We start from the raw sequence: 25,751 nt of genomic DNA, 5'->3' as shown, positions 1-25,751 counted from the left end.
CCTCCCTCCCTTCCCTCCTTCCCTCTTTCCTTCCTTCCCTCCTTCCTTCTCTCTCTCCCTCCATCTATCCTTTTTCCTTCCTTCCTTCTTCCCTCCCTCCCTCCTTCCTTCCCTCCTTCCCTCCCTCTCTCCTTTTTCCTTCCTTCCTTCCTTCCTTTCTTCCTTCCTTCCTTCCTTCCTCCACCTCTTTCTCTCTCCCTTCCTCCCTCTCTCTCTGATTGGCCTTGAACTGGTTGTGTAACTGAAGGATTCCAAACCCTGATCCTTCCTTCTCCCTCCATCTCCCAAAGCCTGAGATTACAGCTTTGCCTACCATACTCTACTTGGTGTCGTTAGCAAAGGCTTCAGGTTTGACCCTGCAGTGTCTACAGAAGTCTGACTCTGTTTCTCTGCCGTGTACCCTCTGACTGTGGACTCTGACCTCAAGACTTCCATCTTCACCCACTGGGGCTACAATGTCCATGTCATATTGTCCAGAGCACGAAGGGATGAGGGTTTTACAATTTCTGCCAAAAGTCATATTGTCATTCTGATTGTATGGATTTGGATCACAAGGTCAACACTGTATCCATTACAGGGCAGTGACAGGGATAGGAACCAGTTGCCAGTTTAAGTCAGTCAGATCCCATTCCTGATGCTGAGGTGGCCAGTCTCAGCCTAATCTTTTACTGGTGTGGGCAATAGCTGTTCTGAAGAGACTGTCTAAAAGGCAAAAAGATGGGAAGCAAAGTCGGGCGGTGGTGGCGCACACCTTTAATCCCAGCACTCGGGAGGCAGAGGCAGGCGGATCTCTGTGAGTTCGAGGCCAGCCTGGTCTACAAGAGCTAGTTCCAGGACAGGAACCAAAAGCTACGGAGAAACCCTGTCTCGAAAAAAAAAAAAAAAAAAAAAGAGCTAGTTCCAGGACAGTATCTAAAACTACAGTGAAACCCTGTCTTGAAAAACAAAAACAAAAACAGATGGGAAGCAGTGTGATGGTCAGGCATGGTGGCCTGGCCTGTAATCCCAGCACAGCCTAGAATCACTCATCAGTCCAAGGCAGTGGAGGCAGAGCCCCCATCCTGGAATTAACGTATTAGAGGGCTATTTTGGGAGGGTTTCAGGATTTGGTGGGTGGGTATTTATATACTAATGGAGGAAGTGGATGTTGAGATAAAAACTGGGAAATGCCAGCCGGTGAGGTGGCTCAGCAGGTAAAGGCACTGTTGCCAAGCCTGACAACCCGGCTTTGGTCCCCAGAACCTGCAGGATGGAAAGAGAGAACCATCTCAATTAATTTGTCCTGTGATGTTAGGGCTGTGCACGCTCCCTCCTCACAGTACATATGCGAATGACCTAAAGAACTGTCTACCGGACAGCCGGGAGCTACACAGAGAAGCCCTGGACAGCCGGGAGCTACACAGAGAAGCCCTGTCTTGAAAAACCAAAATAAATAAGTATTAAAAGCAATCACGTGAGTCTTCTGCCTTTTGGCATTGAAAACCATAGCCCTGGATGGTTTTTTTTAATATTTATTTATTTACTTATTTATTTATTATGTATACAATATTCTGTCTGTATGCCTGAAGGCCAGAAGAGGGCGCCAGACCTCTTTACAGATGGTTGTGAGCCACCATGTGGTTGCTGGGAATTGAACTCAGGACCTTTGGAAGAGCAGGCAATGCTCTTAACCACTGAGCCATCTCTCCAGCCCCGCCCTGGATGATTTCTGTAAATAGTTCATGTATTTATGTTTAAGTTGTTCGTGTATACATTTGAATAAATGTATGAAAGGCCTCTAGAAATGTCAGGGAGCTCTGCCCATGTAGTCTCAAAGACTTGACTATCTAAAAAAGATAGCCAGACAGTGGTGGCGCATGCCTATAATCCATCCCAGTACTCTGAAGGCAGAGGCAGGCAGATCTCTGAACTCGGGGCCAGCCTGGTCTACAGAGGACAGGATGTGACAGGACAGGATGTCCTGGTCTCAGGACATCCAAGGCTGCACAGAGAAACCCTGTCTCAAAAAACTAAAAATAAATAAATAAAAAAGGCATGAACAGGAGGGCATCAATACACACGCCAGCTCGGAAGGGGAGATTTCACCTGGCCCCATCCCTAGACAACCACAGGCACCTAAGGGCTGCAGAGGACAGCGGTGGTTTTGTGAAAAGTCCCTCCTTTTGATATCCAATAGAGCAAGTGGTCAGCCTTGAATTCATATACAGATAGGGGGCATTAAATGGATTGAGCAGGCTGTAAAGGCTGTGGATTTGGTGGGGATTTATATTTTATGGGAAGGGTTGGAGGGAAGAAAGGGAAAAGGAAATGACGTGATATTTTAACATTCCTTTATGTATGAATGTTTTGCCTACATGTATGAGCACCACATGCGTGCCTGCTGATTTCAGAGATCAGAGAGAACGCCGAATCCCGATACCAGAGTTCTCTGCAGAAGGAGCAAGTGCTCTTGATCCCTGAGCCATCTCTCCAGACTGTAGTATATATATATATATATATATATATATATATATATATGTCCACTTCCCGGTCTCACCGCTGTAGGGAGACCATGTATTTTACATATAATATTTTGTTTTTTTGAGATAGGGTTTCTCTGTGTAACCCTGACTGTCCTAGAGTTTTTGGCATAGACCAAACTGGTCTTTTAAGTGCTGGAATTAAAGACCTGAACAATTATGCTGGCTTCCATAATTATATTTTAATTTCAAAAGTAAGAAAAAACTTCAGTGTGGAAGAATGAGCCACCTGTCTTTAAATCCCACTTGCTAGTCCTCTCAAAGCCTAAGTCGTGACGCTTGACAATTTTCCAAACGGCTCCACATCGCCATCTCTTGGCTTTGAGGCGGTACCCTTAAGAGGGAAATTCCAGAGACTGAAGCAAGGGCGGCCATATTGACTACGGGAATGGGCGGGGCATTGTGGGCGTCATTTTCAGTTAGGGCAAACCGACTTCCGTTCACCATCTTGAGTGACAGCAGAGGCTGAGCTCTGCTATGTTCATTAAGGGCCGGGCTGGGAAGGCGCCCCGGGGAGAGCGGCGCTCCAGCCGCGGCGGGCAGAAGCTGGCGGTCGTAGCTCCGCCTCCAGCTCTGGGCTCCACCTCTCGGCCTCATTTCCGCCGGGAGAGCATTTCTCGGCGTCGCTGCCGTAAATCAGGTCGGCAGTTTGCCGCATCACGGAAGATGGCTGCGACTACGGTGAACGGGACGGCCGGCGTCTCGAGCTCGGGGCCCGCGGCCACTTCGGGCGCGATCTTGCAGGCAGCGGCCGGCATGTACGAGCAGCTCAAGGACGAGTGGAACCGGAAGAGCCCGAATCTTAGTAAATGTGGAGAAGAGCTGGGCCGTCTGAAGGTAGGAGTTCGGCGGGCCCTCGGTGCCTTGGTGCCGGAGGCCGGTAGTGCGGGCGGAGGAAGGGAAAGAGCGAGGTTCGGAACAGCAGAAGGTGGGCCTGGAGGGCTCCGAAGTGAGGCGGATGGGACAGACCAAACGCGGCCCTTGCAGTGGCGGGAAGGGAGTGATGGAAAGATTGTTTGGCTGAATCGTATGAGATGCTTACAGCTTTGGGGTTTGGAGGGGCAGGAGTGGGATCAGACACAACCGAAGGTAGGACGAGGGGATGGTGGAAGAATGAGGTAGGGATGATGGGCTGTGAGGGTATGTGTGTTAAAGACCAGGACAAGGCAAGCCGTGGGCGAGCAGAGGTAAGAATGAGTCTGTGTGTTTGTGGCCGTACCGAACCCAGAAGAGCCTGAGATTCGGTTGCAAATACATTTGATGTATGGAAAGCCAGCCTGGTCTCTTAATAGCAAGTTCAAGACGGCTAGAATGACCCAGTTCCACTCATCCTCATCTCAAAAGTAATTATTATTATTAATAAATAAGCAAACAACAGCAACAAAATGTTTTAGTTCTCTAAGTTTACTAAGAAGTGGCTGGACTGGGGGAAGGGGGAAATGAGTGTGTCCTACACTCCTTGACATAGATTTGGCCTAGTTACCCCTTCTCAGGCAGAGTGTGGTGGGGGAGGTCTCCCCAGAACTAAGTGTCCTAGCTGGGCATGAGATGTCCCCAACTTGTAATCCTAGCACTTTGGAGACTACTACAAGGATCTCCAGTTCTAGGCCAGACTGGCCTGCATAGGGAAATCCTGTCTCGAACAAGACAGAAACACAAAGCAATTAAGATCGTCAGTGTCTCCCCACCCCAGGATTCCCTTGGGTCCAGCCCCGAGTGCCTCCTGTTTTCCTGGTAGCATTGTGATGAGGTCATCTAGTGGCGCCTCTGTGTGCCGAGGCCCTAGGCTCAGCGCTTTCCAGGGGCTGACTCCCTTGGTACTCATAGCGTTGTATGCGTTAGGATGCTTGTCAGCTCCATTTCCCAAGGAGGAGCATCAGAGTCCAGAACAAGTGGGTGACCTGTGTTTGAAGTCTCGTCTTCATTCCTTCCCCCTCAGCTGGTTCTGTTGGAGCTCAATTTCCTGCCAACCACAGGGACCAAACTGACCAAACAGCAGCTCATTCTGGCCCGTGAGTGTCACTGGTTGGTGGAGGGGGGGCGGGACGACGGGGGATGACGGGGGACAGGGCGGTAATGGTAAGAATGAGGTAGTGATGATCCCAGGAGGGATTCCAGTCACCACCTCAGAGTCACCCCTTTACCAACAGGTGACATACTGGAGATCGGGGCCCAGTGGAGCATCCTATGCAAGGACATCCCCTCCTTCGAGCGCTACATGGCCCAGCTCAAATGCTACTACTTTGATTACAAGTGAGGTTGGGCCCTCCGGGGAGGGGCTGGAGTCAGGTGGTTGGTTACTTGGTTCCTTTACTCTGGCTCGCTGTTGGCTTTTCTCCTGGGAACCGTTGCTATTCTTAGCTCTGTCCCCAGAAGCTGGAGAGACAGGGGATTGTCTTGACCTGGGTTTATGTAGTCTACTTGGTTTGTGTGGTCATTTCTGTAAGTTTCTAACCGGTTTTCCTTTTTCTTAAAGATTTATGTCTGTATTTTAATGTATATGGGTGTCTTGCGTGTATGTCTGCACATCAGAGGACGGCATCGGATCCTGTTCTAGATGGTTGTGAGCCCCCAAATGGATGCTGGGAGTTGAACTCAGGACCTCTGCAAGTGCTTTTATCCCTGATCCTCACACTATGTTCCCTCGACGCAGTGTGGCTACTTGTTACCCTTCAGCTACTAGGTGGTATTCTTGGCTCCTCCAGCTGACATACCTATAGCAGCCAATAGGATGCTATTTTGCCAGAACCACTGTTTGCTGGTTCTTTTGTTTTGAGACAGAGTTCAAGGCAATCCCCTTGCCTTTGGGTGGAGAGTATAAGTATTGCTGCCCCCTGCTGGTTTGTTTTGAGACAGGGTTTCTCTGTGTAGCTCTGGCTGTCCTGGAACTCACAGAGATCCACCTGCCTCTGCCTCTCAAATGCTGGGATTAAAGGCCCCATTGCCTCGCTTGTTTTTGAGTTTTTGCTATATAGTTCAAGCTGTCCTTAAATTTATTGTCATCCTGCCTCCTTGAGTGCTGTCATTAAAGGCATGGGCCACCACACCCAGCTGTTGTTTTTGGAAGTCTGTGTCTCCTGTTCCCCAGGCTGGCTGAGAACTCAGTTTGTAGCCCAGGGTGATCTTGAACTTCTGATACTCCTGTCTTTACCTCCAATCGTTGGGATTACAGGTGTGCACCCCCATTTCTGGTTTATGTAGTTCTGGGGATGCTAGGACAACATTCTACTTACTGGGTGCTATTCTTATGACTTTATACCTAGGTTAGGCCATTTAATTAACCATATTTAAGGAACCTGCCTTTGTGGTGTGGATATTAGTGACAACTGTTTAACAGATGGGGAAATATGTTGAGTCACTGTGAATTGAGGTACCTTGCTTGGTCCATATGACTTGTGGCTTTTCTAGCCTCTCTGTACGTCACTTGTCTGAAATCCCACACGTAGTTGGGAGGACTCTGAAAGATAGATGAGGCTCTTGGCTAGGTCCCCAGGACCTGCTGACCTTAGTTCCCCCCTCCCTGGCTTACAGGGAACAGCTTCCTGAGTCAGCCTACATGCACCAGCTCCTGGGCCTCAACCTCCTCTTCCTGCTATCCCAGAATCGAGTAGCTGAGTTCCACACAGAATTAGAACGCTTGCCTGCCAAGGACATCCAGACCAATGTCTACATCAAGCACCCTGTGTCCCTCGAGCAAGTAAGGCTGGGCAGGGAAGGGAGAGCCTGGCTGAGGTGGGTGGCGTTAGTTGAGACTGTGAGGAGAGTTTCCTTGGAGGGGTTATCAGGGTCCAGTCATTTTCAACCCGCCAACTCATTTAACCAGCAAATAAAAACAGATGTGTGCCAGGCACCAGGGTGGTTTTCTTGTTCGGTGAATCAAACAGGTAAAACCCCTAATCTTGAGACTGTGAGGGGAAGAAGCATCAGGTACTAGAAGAATGAGTCACCTGTGTGGTGTGTAAGACCGGAAGTGTTATGGGGACCTGGGCCTGGGAGGGGTCCGTGAGGATCTGACAGGGCTAAGAGCTCATCTGGCAGAGAGGCTCTCTGTGTCCTGAGGCTAAAACCTGCCCGTCATATCTGAGGGACAGCAAAAAAGCAAGGGGATAAGGCTAGGGTAGAGCCTTGGGAGCTGTTAGGGAGTTGTGTCTGGTGCTGAGGCCTCTGGAGTGTTTACTGTGGGGTGGGGTGACAGAGTGTCAGTGGCAGCAGCAGTTCAGATGTCTGTGGAGTGGGAGCTGAGCTGAGGGTTTCTTGGAAGAGACGGAACCCAATCTACTGGGCATGGGTGGGCTGTGTGGCAAGAATGTTGTGGTAGAGCAGGGATTGGGAGGCAACAAGGGCACAGGGAAGCCCTGTGCTTCCTTCATCCTCTTCCTCCTCTTTCTTGCCCTTGGCAGTACCTGATGGAGGGTAGCTACAACAAGGTGTTCCTGGCCAAGGGAAACATCCCTGCCGAAAGCTATACTTTCTTCATTGACATCCTGCTGGATACTATCAGGTATGTATGTGGGGGCTGGGTCCCCAGATGCTACCCTGCCCAGTTCCTGGGATTTGACGCCTTGGTGTTTTTCATAGTGGGACGGACACACACACACACACACACCCTGCTTCTGAGAGTTGAGTTAGAGCCTTGTGCAGACTAAGCGAGCACTCTGCTGCTGAGCTCCACTCCCAGGCATGCTACCTTTTTTGGGAGGTAGGGCGCTTGAGAAAAGGTTTCCGTATAACCAAGACTGGCCATGAACCTGGTCCTCCTGTCTTACCTCTCAAGTGCTAGGAGTACAGGCATGCTAGATGAGCCCTCTTCTTCATTCATACAAGAACCTCCTCCACACTGAAGAAGGGGCCCGTGCCTACCTGTGATTGGTCAAGTTAGCTCGCTCTTTCTAAGCCCTCAGTGCTGCAGTCAGTCCCAGAAGGACAGGGTCTGGAGGTTGTCTGCTCTGCAGTGAGAACTGTCACCTTCCCACAGGGATGAAATCGCAGGATGCATCGAGAAGGCCTATGAGAAAATCCTTTTTGCTGAAGCTACCCGGATTCTCTTCTTCAACACACCCAAGAAGATGACAGACTACGCCAAGAAGGTTGTGTTGTACCCTGTCTCAACAGTGTTAGTGCACAGTGTGGGTAGTCTGGGAGACACTGGGAGATTAAAAAGTCTGCTCATGATTAAATCTAGTTATGAGACCTCAGACAAATGGCTCGGGCTCTCTGGAGCTTGCTGGCCTTTCCCTAGAAGGGACTAGAGTTTGACAGACACGTGGAGCTTAGCATGGCGCCTGGCACCAGGTCCAAGGATGCTCTGATGTTGGGTTAACAGAATTCCTTAGAAGCAGCTTGTCCCATAAGACTGCTTCATTTGGTGGGAGCATTTGAGTAGGAGCAGTGCCCCAGCAGATGCTGACTCATGCTACATGCTGACCTTGGTGTCCAGGAACTCAAGAGTCAAGAGCAGATTGGGAAGGCTCAAGAGCAGACTGTCAAAGGGATGGGTTTGAGGTGTGATGGTGACAGCTGATAACTACTTGCTGTGGACCAAATACTGTTTTCATTGCTCAGAGGCATTAGCTGAGTCCTCGTGGTAGAGCTATAGAGGAACATGATTATGGTACCCGTCTCAAACACGGAGGGGTGAATTTGGTGGCAGTGATCGGTGAAGAAAGGAGCATACCAAGAGGTGGCTACATGGGGTGGGGAACAGCCTGTGGGATCACCCTCTTATTTCTGATTTCTCTTCCTTTAGCGAGGTTGGGTCCTGGGCCCTAACAACTACTACAGTTTTGCCAGTCAGCAGCAGAAGCCAGAAGACACCACCATCCCCTCCACTGAGCTGGCCAAACAGGTCATCGAGTATGCCCGGCAGCTGGAGATGATTGTCTGAGCCTCGGCCAGGATGGGTGGACATGGCTAGTCCAACAAACCCAGTATAGGCTAGCCTTCAATAAATGCGGATTAACCTTTTATGGGCCCTAGTCTCCCAGTGGGACCGTGGGAAATAGTTGCTCCTGGAGAATTGGGAGTTTGGGGGCCTTTGGGCCCCCAGGATATGTGTTATCCAGCAGCCATTGCTCTGGGTTTTATGTGTAGATGCCCAGTGGCCCACAGGAGAGCACAGGCCCAGATTGAGGACTCTTCTAGCCAGCTGTGGATACATTGTGGCACTGGGCCAGGGGACTAGGTTTTTTCCAGTGAAGTACCATGTGTCTCAATTTTAAAAATGTTGGCCATGGATTAAATAATTTTTCAAATGATACGTGAAACTGACCTTGTCTGTGGGCTGCCATTTGTGCCCTCTGCAATAAATGGTATGGGCCGTGATGTGGGTATGGCCGATCTGGCCTCCTTGAGCTGACATTGTAACGGAGACCCTGCTGGCTGGCCCACTAGCCTGCTTCCTGCTTTGAAGTCCTTGGAAAACTCTTAAGGGGCAAAGTCCAAGTCTGGCCAAGCTACCTGCTTGATAACCATCCAGTTGGTTATCCTCACTGTTGCTCCCGTGACCCATGACCTGCGCCAAGTGTGGCTGCTCAGTGGCGTCACTGCTTTGGACCCTGTCACCTTACTTGGTATGTGCAAGAGTTGGTTCTTTGAAGGAGGCCTGGCTTTGCTCATGGCTGCACCTCAGCTTCCCCAGTGGTAACTGATAGGCAGCTAGGCAAGCTGTGTAGACTGGGTGCTTTATTGGCAAGGAAGGTGAGGCAGAGGGTGTTGGGCAGGCCACGCTCAGTTGGAATGGGTGGCCTGCAAGTCGTAGTGCTCCAGTCCAGCTACTAGGGAGCCAGCCAGCTTGACGGTGGCCACCCAGGGCGGCTCACTCAGGTGGTTGGTGGGTGTGCTCAGCCTGGGAGAAGGAAGAATTGACAGGGTCTGTGTAGTCTGCTGGACTACTCTGAAATGTCATAAGGTTCCTAAGGGCATTTGGGGCAGAGGTACATCCGTGTGGAATAGGAAGGAATATGAGGAGCCCGAGCTAAGCCCCCAAGGCAGGATTTTGTCCATAGCAAGGTTTAGAGCTGGCAACAAAATCCAGGGGCTTAGTATAGTAGCGAAGGTGGAGAGAGCAGCAGTGCCCCCTGATGGGAAAGTAATCTTTGTAGGCAAAGGTCTGCCCTCTAGTTGCCAAAGCCTTGGACCCAGGGTAGGTGAGTAGGGGGTTGGGATAAGGTATGGAAGGTGAGGGTCTCACTGGGCCCAGAAAGGTTGGGGGCCTGTTATTTACTCCACCCTCAGGTTCCAAAAAGACAGTTGCTTCCTTCCCCAGTCTCTGAAAAGCCTTGGGGTTGGGCCTTAGTGCCCTCAGGGACAGGGTTAAGGCAGAATAGGGTCAGACCAACAGGAAGGTTATGGAATTGACTAAGGGTCAAGGGGTTGAGCTAAAGGCCAGTCAAAGGTCAGCTCCTGAGGCCCAGCTAGGCCGAGACCCACATAAGACAAGGGCCAGCCTATGGTCAGGATGCCAAAGCGTTGAATCTTATTCTATCCAGGGAAAATGGGTGCTGGACTTGGGTGTGTGCCCTCCACTCCTCGATCTCCCTCACCAGGCAGACACGTTGCGAGGGAGGCGTCTGTGGCGGGGTTGATGGCGGCAGTAGCACTTGCAGGGGCAGGAATTAAGCACCTCGAAAGGTGGCCAGTGGCGCACTGCACCCTTGTTAGGGGCACCGGCTGTGGAGGTTCCGCTGCTGCTACCGCCACCCCCTCTGTTGCTGTCAGTCACCGGATTTGAAGTCAGTTCTCGAGGACCGTCTCCAGATATAACCTCTTCACGGATCACACCCCGGGCCGCTCGGGGACCTTTGTTCTTGCGTGTACGAATCTTGGTGGGTTGAGGCACTGGCGGTGGCTCAGCAGGAGGAGTTGCTGGAGCTGGGGATGTGGCCGGAACAGGGGTCGGGAGCGGGGGCGGGACCTGGTCGGCGGCCGCGGTAGAGGGCAGAGAGGGAGGAGGGGTGGGAGCCAAGGCTGACTCCGCCTGGCCAGGGCCTGGAGTAGGCGGACGGGCCACCAGTATCGGCGTCCTCGGGAGCGCTGGTGGCTGTGGTGTGGGTGGAGGCGCCGGTGGCGGAGTGGTTGGTGGTGGTGGTGGCGGTGGCAACGGAGGTATCTGCTGCGGACCTGGAGGCACTGAGTATACAGGGTCGCTATTGGTGGGCGCTGGGAAGATGAACATGGGTGGCGCCAGCAAGGCAGGTGAGGTTCTCCGGGGCCCTGAAGCTGGATGCGTCTGACCTGACTTTGATGGAGGGGAGCCCCATGGCCCTGAGAGTGTGGTTGTGCGCCTTCGGGGTGCCCCGATTCCCCCTGCAGCCCCGTTGAATCGGAAGTGCCGTTCAGTGCCATCGGGAGGGCTCACCCAGTCGAATTTGGGCTTTGAACCTGGGAAGGTGGTGTAAGGGGGTGGTGGTAGAGCCCGGGCAAGGGGAGCAGGCGCCGAAGGGGGACCAGAACACCCTTCGCCATCTCCATCACCGCCCTCGGTTTCCTGAGCTGCACGAGGGACCTCTCCCATGGGACGAGTGGCTCCAGGAGGTTGGGGCCCTTGCTTCAGGACCTCGGCATAAGAGATGGCCCCCGACGAGGCAAACAGTCCTCCGCCACCACCGGCCCCAACTGAGGGTTTGGCTGCTAAGGGGGCCGAGGCTGATGCGGGGGACAAGTGGGGCCCGGACTTGAAGGTGACTTTACACAGCAGACTCAGGCCGGACTCAGAAGTAGCAGACCGAGCCATTTCGCCCTCTCCGACTTGGGGTGGCGCCCCTCCGCGGGCTCCCCCGGCCGCCTGACCCTCGCTGCTATGCCTGACCTGGCTTTCTGTGGGGCTTGTGGCCGACGAGGCCAGAGTGATTCTCCGGCTAGGGGGCTGCGGGTCGCAAGGCGGAGGTGCTGGAGGTAGCTGCTTCCGAGGCTCTAGGAGCGTCGGAGGTGGGGCTGGGGCCTTCGGGACCGGTTCTTTTTCGGTCAGTTGCCGGGGCAGCGGTGGCAGCGGGCGGAGGCTCGGAGGGTCACCCTGACCACGATGGCTCGCCTCCAACAGGCCGCGGATCCGAGGCACTGCAGTGCCCGTGGGTTTTCGCCACTTAGATGGCGCGGGCAGCAGGGACCCCACGGGGGGCGGGGGTGGTGTGGAGACCGCCGCCGTAGCCGCCTCCTCTGGAGGGGGTGTCACTGGTGAGGGCAGTTCTAAGGTCAGGGGCAGGGGCGAGGGTGAGGCCTGGGGCTCCGGGGGTATCAGGAGTCCCGGGGGCCCGGAACTGCCAGGGAACCAGACGCCCAGCCCTCGAGCCAGGCGCATGGCTGGGGATGAGGGGGTCACCTCGGGCTCCACCAGAGGCGTCCTGCGGGAGTCGGATGCGCGGTCTGAGGCCTGCTCTTTACGGGAGCCTCCGCCTGCGGAAGGCTCCGACTGCACATTCCCCATTTTCGACGGAGGTCGGAGACTGTGGTTAAATAAACTTCCACCAGTCAGTCGGCGGGTTCTGCGGGGACTCCACGGCTCAGGCTGTTCTTGGACTGTGCCTGTCTGCATTGGTGTGTCCGGTCCTCCAATATTCTCTCAGCCCCGGTCTCCAGTTCTCCGATTCATCATGGCCACGCCCACTTCCCCATAGTCTCAAAAGCGGTTCACTCTTCGAACCCAACTTCTTAACGTACTAAGGTGCCAACCCTGACTCCTTGGTTGCTTAGATCACATCCCTAACACTTTAGCCACACCCGGGATTTCAAGGCTTCGGGGTCAGTTCTCGCCAGCCTCTTTGTTGAGTTTTAAACCACACCGGTAATGATGGTTATGCCCAGAAGCCAACAAGGAATTCAAGTTTCTATCCTAACACTCTAACCAAGTCCTTGAGGCCTAAGCCCCGCCCCCGATTGTCAAGAAATCGGCCGCATCCTCATCCCGCCCCAACCCGCGTCAGGTCTGCTTCTGCCTAACAAATACAAGGGACTGTAGTCTAACTAATCCCCCAGTCCTTCAGTCCTAACCCTCCGATCACCCACCGTCTCTCTTTGTCGATCATTTGGATCCCTCCCTCTTCTCAGCCAGCAGCAAATCCTCAAGTCTAAACTTTTCCCGCTCGGCGTTTGTGACAGCTCTTAATTTAGGCTCCACCCCCTTTCCTCAAGCTCCGCCCCGGCTCCTTCGCTCAGTAGACCCCACTCACCGACTCCTACAGCCGGCCAAAGATCAGACCACGGCCCCGTGGACCAGGGCAGGGCGGGGAACGGCCGTAGCAGAAAATAACCGAAAAGAACGAGTGTGCGGGTGAAGGCAAGTGGGCGAGACAGCGAGGACGACCCCCAAGATCTAGGCCCCGCCCCAAGCTCGAGGCCACGCCCCCGTGGGCCAGCTTGAGCTCAGTCCTTCGAACCTAGCTCATCCTTAGAAACAGTAGAGTGTCTTCCCGAAGTGCAGGCCCCTTTGCCTTATGCCCCACCCCCTTATAATGCCCCGCCCCTCTCCTTTAAATACCTCCCCGGACCCCGCCCATTGCGAACACTGCTACGTGGCTCCTCCTTTTAGGCCTCGTATCTGACCTGCCCCTAAGGAAATTTATCTCCAAGATCCGCCTTGCTCAGTCTAGGCTGCATCTCTTTCCAAGGCCCTGCCTTCACTCGGACGGCTCAGAGGGCCCACCCTCCCGCCCCTTCCGTGATGCACCCTCTCAGTTCCTTCAGCGCCCAAGCCTCTCCTTACTCAGGCTCCCAGGCCCCGCCTCTTTTCGAACCCTGCCGGGCTTCCCGCCCCTCCCATTCAAAGCCCAGACCGTGGACCACTTTTCTAGAACCCGAAGATCAGGCCCTATCTCTATTCCCTTCTCACATCATCAGGGACCAACCGTTCAGATAAGTGGAAAAGTAGGGGATTCCCCTCAGGGTCCCTAGAAAATGGGGGCTATAAGGGGTGTTCGTTATAGCCCGAGCCGGGCTCTAGGACCCAGCGGGCAAGTACGCCCTCTTTGCTCCTACCCCTCCCCCAAGCCGCCCCCTCCCCCCCACGTCTTCCAGGTTCCCCCTCCCTCCCCCCCTCGCCCCGTCTCCCGGTGCCCGTCTCTAGCGCCGCCGGAACCAGCGAGGGAGCGGGAGCGAACAGGAGGAGGAGGAGGAGGCCGCGTCGCCGCCGCTCGGAGCCCGGCCGGAGCCTCCCAGGCAGGTGCCCAGAGCGGCGAGGGGGCGGGGGGCTGACGAGACTGCCTGCCCGGGTGAGGGGGCAGCTAGGACTGCAACTGCACCCCTCTGCCCACCCTTGCTCCCCGCGGATACAAGCTGGGAGAACAAGAGGGGTGGGGGCCCCAATCTACGCGGTAGCCATTTGGGGTACCAGTTTCCATTTGGGGGTCCTGGACTTCTTCCGAGGATGCCCCATTCACAAAATTCCATCGTGGACCCTCGCCATTGAGGAACTATGAGGACTACTCTCCCTGGGAAAATAGATGTGTGGGAACGTAGGACATCCCAAGATCTCAGTGCCCCATCTCAACTAGGCCTTTGGGGGGACCCCTGCCCTCTTTCCCTGCTTCACCTGTTGTTGGGGGAGGCGGGCGGACAAAGGAAGCAGTGTCACGTGACTGCTCATTCACAAAATCCCATCCCATTGAGAAAAGGGGGCTGGGGGCGCTGTGGCCGCCCCTTCCCCTCCTGAAAGGCTGGGGAAACCCGACAGCTTGCAGGTGGGGGAGGGGGCTAGAACTCGTTGCCTGGGTCCCTAAGGTTGGGACTTCAGGGTCTCTGAGCTGGGGGCAGTGGGGCTGGGTGCTAATTCTGATTGCTGGGCGGAGGGCTATATCCCCTAAGCTGGGGGCGGGGTAAAATGTTTCTGAAGGATTGGTGGGGGGGGGGATGGATAATTATCTCCCCCTCCCATCTGTCTTCTTTGGCGTCCCTTAACTGAGACCAAAGGGAGCAACCTTGATTTTTGTGAATGAAATGCTCTTTGGATCTTTTCGGTAGCCGGTTGCTGGCTTTCTCTGCCTCCATCTCCTTCTCGGCCTCTCTTTCTGGCCATTTCTGGTTCTCTCTCTGCTCCCTGCCCATCTCCCGGTTGCTGGGTGACTCAGTGAGCTTTGCATCCGGTCTCATTCATAAATCCGGGAAAGGGTGGGGGGAAAGAGCCAAGGTTTCTCACCCAGCTAGTGGCCTGGGTGACTGGGGTGCGGAGGCAGTGTTGGGGGCACTGAAGCTGAGTTGATGGGTCCAGAGAAAATAGATGTGCGCAGGAACCCAGCTGTGAGGGGGACAATGGGTGGGGCTATGGGTTTGTGATGAGAGAGAGAGAGAGAGAGGGAAGGAGACTGGGGTTGAGGGGAGAAGCAGTAGGGGGAGGGGAAGTGGCAAACCCAGGCTATGAGGGTGGAGAGGGGGGAAGATGCTGAAAAGGTGGGGATGGTGAAAAAAAGGTAGATATGGAAAAGCTAGGTGGGCACAAGATGTCACCAAGAAGAAAGTGGGTAAGGGGTGGAGGTACTGGAGGCTTGAGGGTGAGGTAAATTCAGAGGTGGGAGATAAAGAAGAGGGCAGGGTTAGAGGAACGCTAAAATCGGGAGGAAGATTTGAGTTCACGGCCTGTGTTCCTATCCTTCCCACCTCCTCCAGGTACATGGTGCGGGTCCGAGCCGTGGTGATGGCCCGAGATGACTCCAGTGGGGGCTGGCTGCCTGTGGGGGGCGGGGGCCTCAGCCAGGTGAGCGTATGTCGGGTCCGAGGGGCCAGGCCCGAGGGGGGGGCCCGCCAGGGGCACTACGTCATCCACGGGGAGCGGCTTCGGGACCAGAAAGTGAGCCACCCTGGGGTGTGGGAATGGGATGAGCCCTGGGGAAGGAGGGAAGGATCTGGGAAGGGGGGGACAAGGAGAGATCTCATTGTCCCTCTACCACTGGGATTCAAAGTGGGCCTTGGGATGGTTTTTGGAATGAATACCTGGTTTGTGAATTAAGAGCTGGAATTTGGGGGTGGGATGGGGGTATTGGGAAACGTGTCCACTGCTTCTCTGGCTATTCTGTCACACAGCTACTTCGGTAGTGGCCTTCCTGCCCTGTTCCTGCTTCTCCTCCAACCTTGGTCTTTCCACAACGACCCAGCTCACACCCAGCTCACATCCTGTCCCTTCTCTGCTCAGAACCCTCTTCTGGCTCCATCTTGTTCAGAGATGCCCTCCTACCAACTGGCCCTTGTCTGCCCTAAGTATCTGGAGGCATTTGTGGGGTCTGCTTAGAAGTGTCACATATGGTTGACAGTCCTATGTCACATGGTTCTAATCCCAGCACTAGGGACACTGGCAGGAGGATTGTGAAGTTACAGGACAACCTGGGCTAGGTTGTGAAACCTTTTTTTCAAAAGAAAGCTGGGGTAAGGGATGCATTGCGAAGCAGAGCAGGAACAGTGTAGAGGAGTGTTGGTATCAGACAAGTCCGTGGAGGAAACACCCAGGGGTGGTCAGCATCGAGTGGTTAGAAGGTTGGTATCTCTGTGTGGAAGGTTAGAATCTCTGGGCCAGTTTCCGGGGGATTATTGAGGCATCAGAAAGGAGCTGGTTGTAATATTTTGATATTCAGTAAAATGTGAATAATTCTTCTTCTTCCATCAGAACAGGAAATGTTAGGTTATGAGAAAAGGTTAATTTTTTTTTAACATTTAATAAGATTCAAGGTTCCTACTGGGACATCAGAGGAAAAAAATTAGATAAGTAGAGAAATCAAAGGATTGAGGGGATGTTGCAGAACAGAGACATGTCCCCTCCAATTAGGGTAGTTAGTTTGTGTTTAGGTACATCTGCTGTTGTGAATGAAGTAGTTGGGGTGTAGAGAGTGGCTGGGCTTGAAGGTCACAGGCATGGCTAGGGTGGTGTGACCTAGTCCCTTGCCGCCCCTCAGATCACCTTGGAGTGTACCCTCAGGCCAGGTTTGGTTTACAACAAAGTGAACCCTATCTTCCACCACTGGAGCCTGGGTGACTGCAAGTTTGGGCTGACGTTTCAGAGTCCTGCTGAGGCTGATGAATTCCAGAAGGGTCTTCTAGCTGCGCTGGCCGCACTCAGCCGAGGTCAGTGGTGTAGGCACAGGTGCCCAGGCTGGGGAACAGACATAGGAGAAGCTGGGGTCTGGGAACTCACTTCTGCCTCTCTCCCTGTTCTAGGCTCACTCACTCCGTCCTCTTCCTCTTCCTCCTCCTCCCCTTCCCAGGACACTGCAGAGACCCCCTGCCCTCTGACGGTGAGTCTTAGGGTCTGCCATGGGTGTGTGTGGGTGGTTCTAGTCTACAAATATTCCTGAATACTTGCTGTGGAGCTGGCAGAAGGCCACATACTGGGAACATAAAATCAGGCCAAAATTGATAGTGGCAATTCAATCCTGGATGTTTTAATTTTTCTGGTCTTTTATATGTATCTATCAATTTATTTTTAGTTAGGGTCTAACGTAACCCAGGCCAGCCCCAAAGCTGCATATGTATCTGAGGAATGACCGAATGACCTTGGATTTAGATCCCCAGAGTGCTGGGATTCCTGGTGTGTGTCACCAGTGTGGCTGGCTTGCTTGTTCTCTCCTCTTTCTTCCTTTTCTTGGGGGTGGGGTGTGGAATGGTGGCAGAGGTTCTCACTCTGTGGCCTAGGCTGATCTGCAGCTTGGATCTTCATACATGGTGGGATTACAGTGGTACACCCTCAAAGCCCGGCTCAGTTTTTCTCTGCTGTTGTCATTCATACATATGTTCAAGGGTGCTGAAAAAGCACCAGGAAGTGTTTTAGGCACCAGGGATATTTTTATTAGCAAACAAAACAGCAAACTTCCTTTTTTTTTTCTTGGTGCTTTAGTCCAGTGTGAAAGACAGAGGAAAAAGATAAAACATAAGAAGCAATGAACTTTAAAATAAATGCACAGACAAATCAATTAATTCTTCTTCTTCTTCTTCTTCTTCTTCTTCTTCTTCTTCTTCTTCTTCTTCTTCTCTTCTTCTTCTTCTTCTTATTTTGAGACTGGGTTTCTCTGTGTAGTCCTGCCTATAGACTAGGCAGGCCTGAAACTCAGAGATCCACTTGCCTCTCCTCTGCCTCCCGGGTGCTAGGATTAAAGGCGTGCGCCACCACCACCTGGCTATAAATTAATAATTTTATGATCTAATTACTGCCGAGCTGTGGGCTTGAAGTCATCCTTGATGCCATCGTTTTGTTTTTGTTTGTTTGTTTTCCTTTTTAGGCAGGGCCTTATTATACAGCCCAGGTCACGTGATCCAGGGACTGATGGTGTGGGCTCTTGTGTGCCCCTGTGAAGGCTTTTTCCTTTACCTTGAATGATGGAGCCATAGAAGTTTCTGAGTGAGGGAAGGGTGTGCTATCCGTAAACCATCAGTAGAATCTCCTTGGCTCTGCTGGGGAAACTGATGGTAGGAGTCAGGAGAGGGCTGAGCATGAGAAGCTGTGGCGATGGTTCTGTCAGGAGATGAAGTCAGCGAGGACCTCGTGACCCATCTCAGTTTCCCAAGTGTGGGGTTACAGGTGTGCACCTGCCTGCCTGGTGCTTGGGCTTTCCTGCTTCCCAAAGACTCTCACAATATTGGTCCTGCTTTTCCCCTTTGTGTGTGTGTGTGTGTGTGTGTGTGTGTGTAAGAGAGGGGGGGGAGAGGGAGAGAGAGTGCTTTGCTTGCATGTATGTCTGTGCATCTACTTGTGTGCCTAGTGCAGGCACTACAGGAGGTCTGACAAGCTGTTAGCTCACCCTGGAATTGTGTTAATCTGATTGTGAGCTGCCATGTGGGGACTAGGAATCAAACCAGGATCCTCTGAAAGAGCAGCCAGTGCTTTTACCTGCTGAGCCATCTCTCTAGCCCTCTAATTCCTTCTCTCTCTCTCTCTCTCTCTCTCTCTCTCTCTCTCTGTATCGGCACTCAAACTCAGAGTCTTGTTCATGCTAGGCAAGTACTCTACCACTGAGTGACAGCCCTAGCCCAGGTTCTACTTTCAAAATGACTAAATCTGCTTTCCATCCAATAATGTCCAACGTCATCTCCCAACTGAAGGTCTCCATGGCTTCTCCTTGTCACTGTCTCTCCTGACCCCTAGAACAAACCCACATGGGTGGGGGGGCAAGGTGCTCTTAACAATAGCTGAGTCAGATCGCACCCTTTCTCCGCTCAGAACCTTCCCATGACTCCCCCACTCAAGGTGGCACATGACACCCATCTGGGCCTGGGCTGGCCCTCCCCTCTCCCTGTCGTAGTCACACCAGACTCCTCACTGTCATTGCAATGGGGTTGACACATTCCTGGTGGAGCCCTTCTGTCTAGAACACTTCTTCAGTTTTCCATCTGCCTTTTTATCATTTCTTCTGAGGTGCTCTACAAATGTCTTCTTGGTGGCTTCACTGAACAACCTATTTAAAACTGTATTTTCAGATTGGGGATTCAGCTTGTCTAGCGTAGACAAAGCCCTGCCTTTGATTCTTCAGCTGGCATCTGTGATCCCAGCACTAGGAAAGTGGAGGCAGGAGGATCTTAATTCAAGGTCATCCTTCGGCTATTTTACAAGTTTGAGGTTGGCTTGGAATACATAAAACTCCTTCCCCGGCTGGACATGGTGATACATGCCTTTAATCCCAGCATTTGTGAGACAGAGGCCGATGGAGCTCTGTGGGTTTGAGGCCAACCTAGTCTACAGAGTGAGTTCTAGGACAGCCAGGGTTACATTAAGAAAACCTGTCTCAAAAACAAAACAAAACCTTTGTGTGCCCCTCCACCCACCCCTGCCACCCCAAGGGCAATCTCCAATGTCCCTTATTGGATTCTAACCCCCTCTCCCACCTTCTAAGACAGTTTTCTTATCGGTAGGTTCCCTGCCTATCCTCCATGCTAGCACATCAGCTCCAATAGGCCAAGGATCTTTTGCTAGATCCTTGCTACTCATCCAATCCCTGAAACAGTGCCTGGCACACATTAGGCGTTCAGTCAACGGGGTGAATGATGGATGAGATGATAATGAATGAGGCACAGAATGCCCAGATGCATTTGGGGAGTGCTGAGAATACCGGGAGCAACAAAACTAGTTCCTCAGGTCAATGAAACTGTCAAGGTCATAGGGGATGGAGGTGGCTTTCTGGCAGTCACACACAATGTCTGTCTAGGGGCTCTTCTTCAAAGCTGGAAGCTGCAGAGTGACCTTTGTGTCTGGCATGCCGTGGTGCTCGGCGGCTGTAGACGGAGGGCTGTGAACGGCTAAGTGGGAGTTATGTTCAGGTTACAGGAAAAGAAGCGGAGGGCCTGGGGAGTGGGCTTGCAGCTAGTGAAGTGGGGGCCTGGTTTGGGTGGAAGCAAGATGTCTGGGCAGAAAAAAGATCTTTTTGAACTGTAGTGAAAATGAAGCAGGAATGTACTGACTGGCCAAGGAAGAGGTGCTTGCTCCTTCAGGTTAGGGCTTCTGGGAGGGGAGAGGGTGGTGGATGGCCTGTAGGCTGGTGATCTGAGCAGTTCATTAGGAGTCCTGGAGAAATGATACCCATATCCGGAGTCAGGTGGCAGGCACCTAGAATCCCAGCTACTCCTGAGGGAAGGCAGGATGATCTAAGTTTGAGGCCTGATCTAAGTGAGATTCTTAATAAATAACCAAGGTTGTGGGTGTGGCATGGTGGAATCCACCAGCGAGGGTCTGGGGGCGTGGCTAAATGGTAAAAAAAAACGCTAACCCAGAGACAGCTGTTGTCTAGGAGCCCTGGTGAGGGACCATCGAGGCTCTGTTGACCCTTTAAAATAGATGTTGGCCCCTTGCAGTGTCCTAAACAAATCCTTGTGAATGAATTGTGATGACCCCCCCACCACCCCCATTTTACAGAGGAGAACTCTGAGGCTCAGACATAAGCTCACTTGCCACACAACCAACTGGTAGGTGACAGAGCAGAGGTTTGAGCCCAGGCCTCCTGATTGCAGAGCCCTTGCTCTCCGGGGAAGGAGGGTCTATGTAAGGGCTTCATCTTTGGTTGGAGAACTCCCTGCTCTAAGGCCCCTCCAATCTCCCTCAGTCCCACATAGATAGCGACTCCTCCTCCAGTCACAGCCGCCAGGAAACTTCTCCCACAGCTGTCGCAGCGCCCATTGTCACGGTGGAGTCAACAACTGCCTTCCCACCGGCCACTCCTCCACAACAGTGCTGCTCCTCTGCTCAGGTAAGGCTTCCCCGACCCTCAGCAAATCAAATCATCGTATAATCAAATAGAATTGTACTGCTCCCTAAACTGACCCTAGCTGAAACGCAACTGAATGAGAGGGGACACAGATCCCAGGAAATGGCCATCCTGATTTAGTTGTCCGTGGAAGTGAAACAGAGACCTGGGTTTGGGGCTGGGGGAGTAGTTCAGTGTTAGAGTGTCATATAGAAGGTGCTGGAGATGCTGAGTTCAAACCCCAGTACTGGGGCAGAAAGAAAGATGCCTGGACTCCTGAGAGCGGGTAGGAGCTTTCAAGTGTCAATAGTCTTCTGGGAGATTCGAGGATTGTCTACTTCATGCAGGGACTCGAGGGAGGACATGCACAGATTTCCAAACATGTTAGAAGATGCTGGAACTCATGGAAGGACTCCTTAAGACTGTTTCCTTTCTCCTGAAGGAGGGGCAGGGGGTTGAGTGTGAATGAACTCGGCAATCTTGAGCCACGGGGTGCCTACATTCATCTGTCACTGAGGGCATAGGCCAAAAGTCTAAAGCCTGAAACCAAGAGAGTTTTGGGGGAACATAGTCCCTCTTGACTGATGCCTGTTTCTATATCCTGGGATTTTGGGTCTTCTGAACCTGGTTAGCCTATGGGGATTTTGTGAGTTGCAGAAGTCCCTAACCTGATCTCTTATGTCCCTTGGCTCTGCAGAGCTACCCTCCACTTCTACCGTTCACTGGTATTCCAGAAGCCTCAGAGTCTCTAGCCGGGGCAGGGAGCCAGGGCTGGGGCGGCCGGGGCTATGAGGACTACCGGCGATCTGGACTACCGGCATCTCTTCCTCTGTCTACCTGTGTCGTGGGCTTCGTCAAGACTGGTGCATTGAGGGGTGCAGCCCTGGGTCCCCCAGTGTCACTCCCTGCCCCTCTCACTGAGGCTGCACCCCCAGCACCTCCTGCTCGTCCACCCCCGGGTCCGGGCCCCACCTCTGCTCCAGCCAAGGCCTCCCCTGAGGCAGAGGAGGCTGCACGTTGTGTGCACTGCAGAGCACTCTTCCGCCGCCGTGCCGATGGTCGTGGTGGCCGCTGCGCAGAGGCCCCGGACCCAGGTCGCTTGCTAGTGCGCAGGCTCAGCTGCCTGTGGTGCGCCGAGAGCTTGCTGTACCACTGCCTGTCGGACGCCGAGGGCGACTTCTCGGACCCGTGCGCTTGTGAGCCAGGCCACCCACGCCCTGCTGCACGCTGGGCCGCTTTGGCTGCGCTGTCGCTGGCAGTGCCCTGCCTCTGCTGCTACGCGCCCCTGCGCGCCTGTCACTGGGTTGCAGCACGCTGTGGATGTGCTGGCTGTGGGGGTCGTCATGAGGAGGCTGCTCGGTGAGGATCCCTGGGCTGGTTTGAAAATCGGCCTGAAGACCCAAAATGGAGGATCCAGGACCCTGAACTTCATACGAACCTAAAACCCAAACTTAGGTACGTCTGGAACTTGGAGCTTGAATGGATTTGAGAGATCCCAGATCTGGTACCTGGAAACCAAACTTAGCACTAAGATCCCATACCCAGCTTCATCAGGATGTCTGTCAAGCGCACCCAGGAGTCCTGAATTCTGGATTCTCCCTCCCTCTTCCTCATTGAGGAGAATCGTGACATCTCCAAACATCTAAGAGGGCCCAGGAGTTCACACCCCTGAGACCCAGGGATCTTGGACCCGATTCTGTCTAAATACCCAACCCAGACTCCAGGTCATACTTGACATTGTTAACACTCATATTACAGCCCCCAAATTAGTCAGGATTTGCTAAAACCTGACCCTTTATCAAATGACTTAGACCTTGAGACCAGAATCACCAGAAAACTGTCCCTGGATTTTCACCCGAGACCTGCTATGCCTACATCTGAATGTTCTTATAGCCCCAGGACCCGAAAACACCAAATCCTTCTGGGTTAGAGACGCTCACCACATACTGACCTGAAGTCTACCCACTCCCGAGAGTCCACAGATCTCACCATCCGTTCATGTGCAAATGACTCAGATCCCCTCGCTCCCCAGACTTCAGATGCACCAGGTCCTCAGATAGCCTCAAACACGAGGTGTTTTCTGACTAAAATAACTTGGGAGGCCCTTTTCAGAGCTCAGCAAGAGTCCAGATATTAGATACCAAGTTGTCCTGGGAGCCAGGGCCTGAACACCTACCTGCCCCTCAAGTTTTTGAGAACTTGGGTCTCACAGACGGTCTCTGAGGTTCCTGGTCCCCTCAGTTGTAAGGCTGAAGGCCACCAGCACTTTGGCCCCAATGCACTGGTTTCAAGTGCTTGGATAGCCTTCCAGTTTCCTTGGGGCCTGAATTTTAAGAACCCAAATGTTGCCGGAGACATTAGTTTCCTTCTCCCTGCATTCCCTAATTCCCTTCCATCTGGGTGGGAGCTGGGATTTCAGAAGATGCAGTGGTCATGGTAACCCAGGCCTCTCATCCCTTCACTCAGCTCTAGAGCAATCCCAAGGTTCTTTAAGAGCACTGGGATACCAATCGACCCCTAGGTGCAGGATTCGAGCCCTCACAATCTTGATTGTTTTTGGCCTGAGACCTTGGTCCCTCTATACCAGAGACATTCAGAAACAAGAAGCCCCAGGGCCTGCACCTTTAGATGCCAGATTTTCTTGAATTCAGAGTACTTTGAGACTGATAAAGCCCCTAGATACCTCATCACCCGATCCCCCTGAGTTCTGCCATCCAGAGGGCCATAAGACCTCCAAGTCCCAGCAACACGGGTCGCCACTTTATCCTGGGGGGACACTTGTCACCAGTGTGAATTCAGATTGCTGGAATCCTGAACCACCCAGCAGTGTTCCTGTGCCACCTCTAGGGCCTGGCATTGCCACAGAGGATTGTACAAAGTTGCTAAGCAGAGGCTGGCAGCTGCAGGGGTCAAGCAGAGACATCAGAGGGAGGCTCCCCCTTCTCTGCTTGCCACAACAGTACCTTTAGAGTTGGCTTTTGCTCCACAGAAGCCCCATCATCCCTAACCTTGAAAATCTCCCTGCTGCAACCCCTAGTTTGTTCGGGTCCATCTCTTTGTCAACCTCTTCTATCTCAGTTGGGAGTGGCTCTGGAACGTTCAGCACCCTTTCATGGCACTCCCCATGCTTTTCTTCTGGAGAAGAAGGGGGTGTCCCACTGTACATAGGATCTGGTGTCCTGGATAGAGAAACCAAGGTCTCCCAGCCAGGACAGTCTTGATGGTTTATGGGCTTAGGACTACACCTGGCCCTAAGTACCTGGGAATGTGCACTTAACCATTCCTGATTATCCAGGTTTGGGTGGCCTTGTGGGGATTCAAGGGATTAATATTTGTGCCACTTCCTTTAAATTATTAACTATTTATTGTATCCGGAACCTGTGATTCAGCTCTCCCAACCAGACCCTGGGATGGGTGAGAGAAATGGGGACAGGGGGTGTCCCTCCCATCCCCACTCTGTCCAGCTCTCATCACTGTCAGACCCATCAGAGCTGAGGGCGGAGGAACTGGGGACTGGGGTAGCCTGGGTCCCCATCCCCCTCTCTGTGCCTCGGTCTCCCCCCTTCCATAGTGAGTGGGGGGAAGCTCCATTCTTAACCTACCTCATTTTGGGAAGGGGTGGGATGGGGGACCAGAGTGCTGTATGGTGCTGTGAGATCTGATTAAGCAGTGGGGACTGGGGAAGGTTCCCTAGTCCCCCTCTCCCAGTACCCCCTCTCCCAAGTCCCCAACCCTGTTCCCTGCTGATACCCACTTCTGATCCATGATTACCTTTCATTGCCCCCATATCTGGGGTGCGTGGAGGGCTGAACCCTGGGATCCAGGAAGACCTCAGACCCTGGAGCCCCCAGTTTTCCAACTGCTTGCCCCTCAGATTGGATGCTTGCCCCCCAGATTTTGGGGGAGGCATGCCAACATTTACCTTCCTGATCATGATTCCAAGCCAGTCTGTGACCTCAATATTGTGTCAGTGCAGGCTGAAGCGGAGGGAGAATGGGGCCCAAAGACCCAGCCAGCCTTGGCATTGGGGGAGGGGGGACATGAGATCTGCTCCAAGAAATGCCTGTGACAGTGTCTTAGCCTGGTTTTTATTTGCATTGGCGCGCTCTGCCCACTTGTTTCCGGAAGTGCTGCACTCCTGTTCTTTCCTTCTTCATCCTTTAGTCCCAGGAGCTAACTGACCATCTAGTTGGGTTTTATTTGTCCAATCACTCCACTGCGTTTACTAAACACCTAGCATGTGTCAAGCCCCGTAGATACTGGTGGTGCTGCAGTGGGCAGCGGACATTTGCATAAAACCCTGCAGGGGAAGGGTTTTGTGGGTGTAGCAGCCAGCACTAGTCTCTAAGGGGGATATATCTGGTAAATTGGGAGTGGAGTTAAGCAAGGGGCAATCCTGGGAGAGGGTGATGGAAAGGTGGCAAGGTGTGCCAGGCTTCTCATGACATTGCATGCATGGGCTTTGTTCCCTGAGCAAGTGAGATGGAGCCACAGGGAGGCTCCCGAGCATGGTGCGGATTTTTACAGGCTAGTTGTAGCTGTGTGGGGAAGACCCCTGGGGAAGGGGTCAAGCCAGTTCCCTGTGGAGGCTGCGGTGGTGCAGGTAATGTGAAAGAAATGGGGGTGGGGGGGGGATAATGGAAGTTTTAAATGAGTCAAGATTTTTTTTTTTTAAGATTTTAACTGCATTTTATGAGTGTTTGCTTGTATGTGTGCCACCTGGTTACCTGGCATCAGATCCCCTGGACTGGAGTTGCAGCTGTTAGCCACTGTGTGATTGCTGGGAACCCAGGTCCTCCATAAGAGCAACAAAATCTCTTACTGAGCCCATAGGTTTATAGGTGGAGTTTAAAAGCAGCGGTAGAATACATGCTTAGCATGAGCAATGGCCTCTGTGCCAAGACATAAAGGGGAGTCAAGGTTAGTAGCTCATGTGTTTGGGGGAAAGATTTAATTATTTGTGGGTACATGCGTGTGAGCTGGAGTTACAAGCGGTCATGAGCTACCCACATGGGAACTTTTTTTTTTTATGTATACAATATTCTGTCTGTGTGTATGTCTCCAGGCCAGAAGAGGGCACCAGACCTCATTA

The 25,751-nt window shown here is 52.9% G+C and overlaps 3 protein-coding genes across 9 annotated transcripts; 2 read left to right on the top strand and 1 right to left on the bottom strand.

Annotated features, from left to right (window-relative positions):
* The first annotated feature begins 2,971 nt into the window (after positions 1 to 2,971).
* Positions 2,972 to 8,773, top strand: Psmd8 (proteasome 26S subunit, non-ATPase 8). The gene is made up of 7 exons (XM_041653918.1): positions 2,972 to 3,356; positions 4,459 to 4,531; positions 4,670 to 4,772; positions 6,051 to 6,216; positions 6,920 to 7,020; positions 7,495 to 7,606; positions 8,266 to 8,773. Exons 1-7 carry the CDS (start codon positions 2,997 to 2,999, stop codon positions 8,401 to 8,403), a joined length of 1,053 nt encoding a protein of 350 aa, XP_041509852.1. The 5' UTR covers positions 2,972 to 2,996; the 3' UTR covers positions 8,404 to 8,773.
* A 472-nt stretch (positions 8,774 to 9,245) lies between these two features.
* Positions 9,246 to 12,538, bottom strand: Ggn (gametogenetin). Of its 2 annotated transcripts, XM_041653230.1 has the most exons (3): positions 12,519 to 12,538; positions 10,061 to 11,959; positions 9,246 to 9,363 (listed from the first exon to the last, which is right to left on the bottom strand). In XM_041653230.1, exons 1-3 carry the CDS (start codon positions 12,536 to 12,538, stop codon positions 9,246 to 9,248), a joined length of 2,037 nt encoding a protein of 678 aa, XP_041509164.1. The 2 variants fall into 2 exon arrangements, with proteins under 2 accessions (XP_041509164.1, XP_041509163.1); XM_041653229.1 differs by lacking the exon at positions 12,519 to 12,538 and having other exon boundaries at positions 10,061 to 12,244.
* A 1,038-nt stretch (positions 12,539 to 13,576) lies between these two features.
* Positions 13,577 to 25,751, top strand: Spred3 (sprouty related EVH1 domain containing 3). 6 transcript variants are annotated; one of them, XM_041654787.1, is made up of 7 exons: positions 13,582 to 13,667; positions 15,111 to 15,213; positions 15,283 to 15,291; positions 16,388 to 16,556; positions 16,650 to 16,726; positions 20,519 to 20,662; positions 21,357 to 25,751. In XM_041654787.1, exons 2-7 carry the CDS (start codon positions 15,115 to 15,117, stop codon positions 22,020 to 22,022), a joined length of 1,164 nt encoding a protein of 387 aa, XP_041510721.1. In that variant the 5' UTR covers positions 13,582 to 13,667; positions 15,111 to 15,114; the 3' UTR covers positions 22,023 to 25,751. The 6 variants fall into 6 exon arrangements, with proteins under 6 accessions (XP_041510720.1, XP_041510721.1, XP_041510723.1 ...); XM_041654786.1 differs by having other exon boundaries at positions 13,577 to 13,671; positions 15,111 to 15,291; XM_041654789.1 differs by lacking the exon at positions 15,283 to 15,291 and having other exon boundaries at positions 15,111 to 15,198.

Source organism: Microtus oregoni, unplaced genomic scaffold, assembly GCF_018167655.1.
Source record: "Microtus oregoni isolate MIOR12 unplaced genomic scaffold, Mior012 000006F_ref0000085, whole genome shotgun sequence".
NCBI classification, from domain to species: Eukaryota; Metazoa; Chordata; class Mammalia; order Rodentia; family Cricetidae; genus Microtus; species Microtus oregoni.
The sequence above is the reverse complement of the archived record's forward strand: the minus strand, read 5'-3'. Positions and strand labels throughout refer to the sequence as shown.